We start from the raw sequence: 9,545 nt of genomic DNA, 5'->3' as shown, positions 1-9,545 counted from the left end.
AGGGAATCTGGGGTTGTAAATCCCACTCTGATTAGGAAAAAAACCCTCCGGAGAGCTCAGAAAACACTGGACATTGCCTGTTCCTGCAGGCAGCGGGGAGAAATGGGAATAAAGGGAGGAGTTTGGCCCTCGAGGACAGGCAGGGGTTTATCTCTGGTGCTTGGAACCCCAGAGTTCATTTTAAACCCAAACAATGAGGAAGTCATCCCRAAGAGAGCCTTAAAATTGAGCTTCCAGTCTATTTGCACGGAGGAAAAAACMTTTTGGGGTGGTCCCAGSTAATTAATAAGCCRGTTTTAATTAAAAGAMRGATGAATAGGAGCAAAAATAACCCRATGTTGAGATCTGCGAGGCTGGAGSTGCAGCGGGGCAGGGAGTGCCGGGCACTCGGGGGTGTCTCCATCCCTGGAGGGGTGGGATGGGGTGAGAACCGAGCTCTGGGGTCTCTCAGGGCTGTCCCAGAGCTGGGTGACACTGGTGACAAGGAGGGGACCTCGCTGGTGGCCCCAGGAACGGCTCTGTCCCAAATCTGCTCCCAAATCTGCTCCCCTGACCCAATCCCAGCCGCCGCAGAGAAGATCCGCAGGGAGGTGATGAGCAGCCAGAAATCCTGGGGGAGGCTTTAAAAAACATTTCCTCGGAGTTTTTAAGACTGAGAGCGGGGAAAAAAAGAGGGGACTGAAAAGCCACTGTCCTTTGGGAACGCACCTGAGTCCTGACCAGAGCCGGGTGACAAAAAACACCTCCGGGGACGGTTCCCCGGGAATGCCAGCTGGATTTGCTGTGCCCGGGGGACCGGGGGGTGGCAGGGGAGGTGGCACAGACCTCGTGCTCCTCTCGTGGCAGGAGCAGCGGGGGACCCGCGGGTGCTGAGCCACAAGGACATGTGCCTCGTCTTCTGCGCCTTCGCSTCCTGGGCGGTGAAGACATGCGACCTGCAGGCTCCGGATGCCTGGAAAACCAGTACGTACTGGGGGAGGGTGGGAAGGGCCCCGAGGGACACTCGGCAGGGAGGAGAGCGGGGATATCGATCCCTCCTGCTGCCTGTGGGGAAATGCAGCGTTTTCCTGCTTTTTCAAAATCCTTTCCGTGCTTCGTCTCTTCTATAATCCTGATTTTTTTTTTTTTTGTGCTTTCCTTGCTGGCTGGAGCTGAGCTCTGTCCATAGCCTTGGTGCTGCTCCTTCCAGTCCCCAGTTTGTCAGGAGAGAGGATTCCCTAGGAATTAGGGAACAAAATTCCCGCTTTTTCCTGATGTGCTCGGAAGGTTTAATTCTCGTCCCTAAACACAGCAYCATCCTGCTGCACCAAACCCCGCAATTCCTCCCAGATCTGTGGGATTCTCTCGTCTCAAACCACAGCTGGTGCGAGGAGAGGAAGATGGGGAAACACAAATTCGCTGAATCCAGCCAGAGTGGGGATCGCTGGGAATGGCTCAGGGAGAGCAGCATCCACAATTCCTGCCCTGGATCCCCCTCCAGTGCATCATTCCCAAATTCCTGCCCTGGATGGAGAAGATCCAGCCCCCTCTGGGGCAATATCCACAATTGCTGCCCTGGATCCCATAGATCCAGCCCCCTCCAGTGCATCATCCCAAATTCCTGCCCTGGATACCACAGATCCAGCCCCCTCCAGAAGAGCATCCCAAATTCCTGCCCTGGATCCCGTAGGTCCAGCCCCCTCCAGAGCATCATTCCCAATTCCTGCCCTGGATGGAGAAGATCCAGCCCCCTCCGGAGCATCATTCCCAATTCCTGCCCTGGAATTCCTGGATCCCACAGGTCCAGCCCGCTCCAGCGCATCATCCCCAATTCCTGCCCTGGATCCCGCAGGTCCAGCCCCTTCCAGAGCATCATTCCCAATTCCTGCCCTGGATCCCCCTCCAGAGCATCATCCCCAATTCTTGCCCTGGATCCCACAGGTCCAGCCCGGATGGGGATGCTGATCCAGCCCCTTCCAGCGCATCATTCCTAATTCCTGCCCTGGAATTCCTGGATGCCACAGGTCCAGCCCCTTCCAGAGCACCATCCCCAATTCCTCGCCCCAAACTCCTGCCCTGATGGAGCAGATCCAGCCCCCTCCAGAGCAGCACCCCAAATTCCTGCCCTTGAGCAAGTCCAGCCCTGCAGAGCCTCTTCCAGTGCATCATTCCCAATTCCTACCCAGGATCCCACAAGCTCAGCCCCCTCCAGAGCATCATTCCCAATTCCTGCCCTGGATGAAGCAGATCCAGACCCCTCCGGAGCAGCGTCCCAAATTCCTGCCCTGAATGGAGCAAGTCCAGCCCCAAAGAGCTCCTTCCAGTGGATCATCCCCAATTCCTGCCCTGGATCCCCCTCCAGCGCATCATTCCCAATTCCTGCCCTGGAATTCCAGGATCCCGCAGATCTAGCCACCTCCAGAGCATCATCCCCAATTCCTGCCCTGGATCCCCCTCCAGAGCATCATCCCCAATTCCTGCAAATCCCCCCGATCCATCCCCAGAGCGCCTTTCCACGGGAAGAAATGCCGGGAACAAACCATTCCCGCTGCTTTTCCAGGCGAGGAATNAACCACAGCTGGTGCGAGGAGAGGAAGATGGGGAAACACAAATTCGCTGAATCCAGCCAGAGTGGGGATCGCTGGGAATGGCTCAGGGAGAGCAGCATCCACAATTCCTGCCCTGGATCCCYCTCCAGTGCAKCATTCCCAAATTCCTGCCCTGGATGGAGAAGATCCAGCCCCCTCTGGGGCAATATCCACAATTCCTGCCCTGGATACCACAGATCCACCCCCCTCCAGAACATCATTCCCCATTCCTGCCCTGGAATTCCAGGATCCCGCAGATCCAGCCCCCTCCAGAAGAGCATCCCAAATTCCTGCCCTGGATCCCGTAGGTCCAGCCCCTTCCAGAGCATCATTCCCAATTCCTGCCCTGTATGGAGAAGATCCAGCCCCCTCCGGAGCATCATTCCCAATTCCTGCCCTGGAATTCCTGGATCCCACAGATCCAGCCTCCTCCGGAGCATCATTCCTAATTCCTGCCCTGGATCCCGCAGATCCAGCCCCTTCCAGAGCATCATCCCCAATTCCTGACCGGGATCCTGCAGGTCCAGCCCCTTCCAGAGCAGCATCCCCAGTTCCTGCCCTGAATCCCCTTCCAGTGCATCATTCCCAATTCCTGCCCTGGATGGGGATGCTGATCCAGCCCCTTCCAGAGCATCATCCCAAATTCCTGCCCTGGTTGAGGCAGGTCCAGCCCTGGAAAGCCCTTCCAGAAGAGCATCCCCAGTTCCTGCCCTGGATCCCACAGGTCCAGCCCCTTCCAGTGCATCATTCCCAATTCCTGCCCTGGAATTCCTGGATCCCGCAGGTCCAGCCCCCTCCAGTGGATCATCCCCAATTCCTGCCCTGGATCCCCCTCCAGAGCATCATTCCCAATTCCTGCCCTGGAATTCCTGGATCCCGCAGGTCCAGCCACCTCCAGTGCATCATCCCCAATTTCTGCCCTGGATGGAGCAGATCCAGCCCCCTCTGGGGCAATATCCCCAATTCCTGCCCTGGATCCCCCTCCAGTGCATCATCCCCAGTTCCTGCAAATCCCCCCGATCCATCCCCAGAGCGCCTTTCCACGGGAAGAAAYGCCGGGAACAAACCATTCCCGCTGCTTTTCCAGGCGAGGAATGTTCCCTGCTAAGGTCAGGCAGGAAGCCGACACCCCGGGCTGGGAATAGCTCATTAGCTCAGGCTGTCCTGAGCTAATCGGTGCCATCGTCACAAGGAGCTCCTGCCCTTCTCCTCCTCCTCCAGAATTTGGGATGGAGTTTTGGGAAAGGTGCGGAACACGGGATCCGCTCCTCGAATAACGCGGGGAGGAGGGAGGCAGGAGTGCTTCCACAGCAGCCATTCCCTTCAGGGTTTTGGCTCCTCAAAAGCTGAGTTTATGCCCCTCGAACGCATAAATCAAAAATCTGAATTTAAACTGGGCAGTCCCAGTGTGGATTCCCAGTTTTGCTTGAGAATCGGGGAGAATTTAATATCTCTTATAAACTAAATCAAAAACTGCAGGTACAGAGCAGAGCTCGATTTTTTTTTGTATAATCCCCATTAATTATTTCTTATGTCCCTACATTTTTCGATTTGGAGTTTTGGATTTTTTCCGGTTTTGGCTGGGATTAGAAAATCCACAGATAATCCCCAAAATGGGRTTTTTCTTGGCATCTTCCTGGTCCAAACAGAAGCGGAAAATAAAGGTGATGCCCTGAAGCCCCGGTGAAATTTTTCCAGGGTGACCAAGAGTAAATCTCCACCTGAACCTGTGGCTCCAACGAATCCATGAAATCCCCACTTGGATCTGTGTATCCATCACCAGTGGAGCCTGCTGAGTGTTTTCCTTAAAAACAGCAATTTTTTTTTGTGGAACGGTGCACCCAAATTACAGGATTAGCACCCAAATCATAGGATTAGCACCTAAATTATAAGATTAACACCCAAATTATAGGATTAACACCCAAACTCCAGGATCGATGTGGCCGGTCGGGCTGTGGGCAGCCGGGAACGCACCGGGAGCAAATTCCACAGTGTTGGGAATGAAAAGGAAAAGCAGGAACGGGGTGGGGAAGGGAGAGGAGTGACCCCTCTGTGTCCCCCGGGCTGGGCAGTCCGTGATCCCCAGGGCTGGGAGCAGATCCCGGGGTGCGGGAGAAGCACCCGCAGTCACTGTGGGAACGTTTTGGGCTCTTTTCCAGTGTTCCTGGCGGGTTTCGGCTCCCTCTCGGCCATCCGCTACTTCCGACGGCAGGTCAGGGAAGGGCACCCCCGGACTTAACCCCTGCCCCTCCGGAGGCGCTGCCCGCGGCCGGGAGACGACAAAAACTGGGACTATCCGCGCAGGCAGAGATTTGGACTCGGTTCTGGACAGCGGGAAGGGGCTGGAGCCCAACACCGGCATTTCTCCGGCCCCATCCCCAACCGGACAGCACGGCACAGGGAGCGGGGCCCTCCCGGGGACGGAGCGGGACAGGAGAGGGGCTCGGGGCTGGTTCTGCCCTTCCCCGGGAATGCTCGGGGTCTGCTCCAAGCGCTGCCGAGCGCTCCTGCCCGCTGCAGTCACCTGGAGGCACAGGGAGGCGCTGGGGTGACGGCGAGAGGAAGCGGGGAAGAGGAATATCCGCCAAGGAGGAGAGGAGAGGAAAGGAGAGAGCTTTGGGAAATGCTCCATCCCGGCAGAGGAGCCGGGATAACCATGAACAAGGAAAGGAGAGGGCTTTGGGCAGAGCTTGATCCCGGCAGAGGAGCCGGGATATCCGTGAGGAGGAAAGGAGAGAGCTTTGGGAAATGCTCCATCCCGGCAGAGGAGCCGGGATAACCATGAGCGAGGAAAAGAGAGAGCTTTGGGCTGAGCCTGGCTGAGCCTGGGCTGGGCAGCAGCTCCGGGGGATGGAGGAGCCGCTCTCCTGGCACAGCCCAGGGCTCCCATGGCCGCTTTGAGGGCTCCAGGGGGACTCATCCTCTCGGATTTCACTCCGTTCCGTGCTCAGGAGCTGGGATTGGGTTTCTGTCACACGTGCCTATGAGCCAGGGCACGAATGGGTCTGTCCTTGTCCCTGTGTCCCTGTCTGTCCTTGTCCCTGTGTCCCTGTCTGTCCCAATGCCACAGCAGAGGACAGGCAGGGGTCACCCAGCCCGAACCAGGGCAAAGAGCAGCCAGGGAGGGTCCTGAGGAAACGCACAGGGTGAGAAGGGCAGCAGGGAAATGGGCTGAGCTCAGGGAAACGTCAGGAAAAAGGGCAGGAGGATTTTTGGGAAAGGGGCTGAGCTCAGGGAAGGGTCAGGGAACAGGGCAGGAGATTTGGGAAGGGCAGAAGGAAAAGGTTCTGAGTTCAGGGAAGTGTCAGGAAAAAGGGCAGGAGGATTTGGGAAAGGCAGATGGGTTCTGAGCTCAGGGAAGCATCAGGAAATAGGGCAGGAGGATTTGGGAAAGGCAGCAAGGAAAGGGTTCTGAGCTCAGGGGAGCATCAGGGAACAGGGCAGGAGGATTTTTGGAAAAGGCAGAAGGGTTCTGAGTTCAGGGAAGTGTCAGGAAAAAGGGCAGGAGGATTTGGGAAAGGCAGAAGGGTTCTGAGCTCAGGGAAGCGTCAGGAAAAAGGGCAGGAGGATTTGGGAAAGGCAGAAGGGTTCTGAGTTCAGGGAAGCATCAGGAAATAGGGCAGGAGGATTTGGGAAAGGCAGCAAGGAAAGGTTCTGAGCTCAGGGAAGTGTCAGGGAACAGGGCAGGAGGATTTGGGAAGGGCAGATGGGTTCTGAGTTCAAGGAAGCATCAGGAAATAGGGCAGGAGGATTTGGGAAAGGCAGCAAGGAAAGGGTTCTGAGCTCAGGAAAGGATCAGGGAACAGAGCAGGAGGATGTTGGAGGGGAGGGAGAAACACGTGGACAGTTTGGCCGTGCTGATCAGCAGGGTCTCCTTTGTTAATCTGATTTATTTCCTTTTATAAATTTGATTTATTTCCTCTGGTGCCTCCCACCCCAGAGAGGCAAAGCTGGGTGGGGGAGCTGTGGGGTGAGGGGAGGGTGGGACTTGGGGGGCTGGGGAAGGGCTCGAGGGGGCCCAGAAGGGAAAAAAATGAAGGGAGTAAAAAAAAAAATTTGGGAGGAAAAATGAAAAGGAAGTGGTTCAGTTTCTCCCCTCTCCCAATGCCACCCTCTTTCAGGATTTTCCTTCTCTCAYCGGTCTGGGAAGTGAGAGATGACACAAATATGGGATGGAGCACTGAGGGCAGCCAGCCCAGAGCTGCGGTGTGGGTCTGTCYGTCCGTCTGTCCGTCTGTGAGCTCTGCAGGAGCTGGGCCTGGGGATTGTCCCCAAAAACAGCGAGGGGAGGTTCCTGTCCTTGTGCTGAGAGTGCCGTGAGATGTTAATAATGATGTTAATGATGTTAATATGTTAATAATAATGTTAATAATGGTGTCAGTGATGTGTGTGGGGCCGGGCTGGAGGCCATGGGTTATCCCTGACGGGAGATTTGGGGCTGTGAGTTGGAGAGGGACGGGCTCTGTATGGCCCAGAGCAGCTGGGCACCGCTGGGAGGGGCTCTGCGGGGRGAGGGAGCAGCAGATGGAATATTCTGGAAGCTTCTAATAAAGTTCAGTCTCATTTAGCACCCTCGTGCCCAGCCCTCAGTCTGCGGGGAGTGCTGGGGTTTAGAGGAGGGTGAACCCTGTGTGTTTGGGGTCCAGAACAGATGGAGCTGATGGGTTTGGAGCCCTGGGGACGGGGCAGGCGGGGGATGGGGCTGTGTCCCCTGTCCTCAGCACAGTCCCCGTGCCAGACCCTCTGGGACACTGCCTGGGACACTCTAATCCTGACCGTGATCGTAATTCTGACCCTAACCCTTATCCTAATCCTGACCCTAACCCTAATTATAACCCTAATCATAACCATAATCCTAACCCAAACCCTAATCATAACCCTAACCCTGAGCCTAACCCAAACCCGAACCCTGACCCTAACCCTGACCCTAATCCTGACCCTAACCCAGACCCTAATTCTAATCATAACCATAACCATAATCCTAACCCAAACACTAACAAAACCATAACCCTAATCCTGACCCTGAACCTAACCCTTACCCTAACCCTAATCATAACCCCAACCCTGACCCTAACCCTGACCCTAACCCAGGCCCTAACCCTAATTATAACCCTAACCATAACCCTAATCCTAATCCTGACCCTAACCCTGAGCCTAACCCGAACCCGAACCCTGACCCTAATCCTGACCCTAACCCTGATCCTAACCCTGACCCTAACCCTGATCCTAACCCTAATTATAACCCTAACCATAACCATAATCCTAATCCAAACCCTAATCATAACCCTAACCCTGAGCCTAACCCAAACCCGAACCCAGGCCCTAATCCTAATTATAACCCTAACCATAACCATAATCCTGACCCTAATCCTGCCCCTAACCCTGACCCTAACCCTGATCCTAATCCTGACCCTAACCCTGATCCTAATCCTGACCCTAACCCTGATCATAACCCTAACCATAACCATAATCCTAACCCAAACTCTAACCATAACCCGGGCCCTGACCCTAACCCTGATCCTAATCCTGACCCTAACCCTGACCCTAACCCTGACCCTAATCCTGACCCTAACCCTGATCCTAACCCTATGGGGTGGACTGATCTTAATCCTGACCCTAACCCGAACCCTGCCATCAACAGGACCTGTCACCTCTCCGTGCCCCAAGTCCCCGAGGTGCCAGCAGGTCCTGCAGGTCACAGGCGCGCTCCACGCTCCGTTTGATCCTGGCAGGAGCGGATGAGATGAATATTTCAGGAGCGAGAGGAATTACCGAGAGCTGCCGCCGGTGTCAGGAGATCTGGGAGCTTCTTCCAGCAGAGCAGCCTGAAATTTTAATGTTTCTCTGTTCTCTGACCTTTAAAGCTCTCTCCTCTCCCTCACAGCAAAACCAACGTGCCTGGGATTTTTTTTTTTTTGCCCGCGGCTGAAATTTGGATTAAACCTCCCCAAATTCAAATATTCAAGGGTTTTTCCGGGATAAAAGCTGCGGGGACAGATGAGTTCTGACGGTTTTGACCTGCTGTGGGCAACCAGGACCTCACTCCTGGTGCAGCAGCGAGTTTTGGGTGCATCCTCCGTGCCCCGAGGTCGCTGCCCGGTCCGAGCCGTGCCGGGAGCGGTGCCAACCCTCCCTCGCKGTGCCCCGCACGTCGCTCGCTCATCTGACACCTCCCCGTGCCAAAAAAACATGAAAAAGTCAGGCAGGTGCKGCCCCGAGGAGCTGCCCCCGTTCCATCCCTCTCCTTTCCCCTTTGGCCGCGGCGGTTCCTCCGCTCCGATTTCTGCTCCACCTCCGGGTGATGAAACGGAGCGAAACTTCCCTTGGGATTTTCTGTGGTTGTTTCTGGGTTTTTCCTGCCCTCTGGAGGAGTTTGGGGGACTCGGGAGAGCTCCGCGTGTTTGGGGGGATTCTCCCACCCGCAGGGCTCSGAGGGATTTGCTGATCACAGCCCGGAGCGGATCCCGCATTTCCTCAGCTCCTCGGAGCTCCGGGAGGCTCCTTCCCCAAATTTCCATTGTGGTTTCGAGCTGGAAGGGACGCGTTCACACAAACCGCACCCCGAGGAATTCCCAAAATCCGTTAAAACAATAAAAAGATGGGAAAAGGGCTGATTTTTGCTGCACCTTGTGTTCTGTCACTGAGATTTTCTCCCAACTCCCACAGCCAAAGGAGCAGGTTACAAGATCAATATTCTATTGATTGTTTTTTTTTTAAATTTCTCTATTTTTTTAAGAAAAAATGTTAATTTTGGCTTGAAAATCAGACACCATGGGGTGCTCTGGCTTTCCAGAGATGGAAAAAAAGGGTCAGGGGGGGGACCAGACTGAGAAAAGCAAAGCTCTGCAGAAAGGTAAAGTCTGATTTTCCCGGCCAGGTCACACTGCCTGACCGGGCCTGGGCAGACTTTGGTCGAGGATTAAGGATTTATAGGAGCTTGAGCTGAGCTGGAGACACTCAGGAGCCTGGAAATCCTCC

General features: G+C 55.2%; 1 protein-coding gene across 1 annotated transcript in view; it reads left to right on the top strand.

Annotated features, from left to right (window-relative positions):
* Nucleotides 1–5,013, top strand: part of PERM1 (PPARGC1 and ESRR induced regulator, muscle 1) — an 8,890-nt gene extending 3,877 nt beyond the window's left edge. Inside the window, exons 2-4 of the mRNA XM_057388147.1 lie at nt 574–642; nt 824–963; nt 4,727–5,013. Coding sequence (XP_057244130.1) covers nt 574–642; nt 824–963; nt 4,727–4,806 — 289 coding nt within the window. The 3' untranslated portion in view covers nt 4,807–5,013. The remainder of the gene's footprint in view (nt 1–573; nt 643–823; nt 964–4,726) is intronic.
* The last annotated feature ends 4,532 nt before the right edge of the window (nt 5,014–9,545 follow it).

Source organism: Malurus melanocephalus, unplaced genomic scaffold (assembly GCF_030028575.1).
Source record: "Malurus melanocephalus ecotype Western Australia unplaced genomic scaffold, MMel_1.1 scaffold_1611, whole genome shotgun sequence".
Lineage (NCBI taxonomy): Eukaryota > Metazoa > Chordata > Aves > Passeriformes > Maluridae > Malurus > Malurus melanocephalus.
The sequence above is the reverse complement of the archived record's forward strand: the minus strand, read 5'-3'. Positions and strand labels throughout refer to the sequence as shown.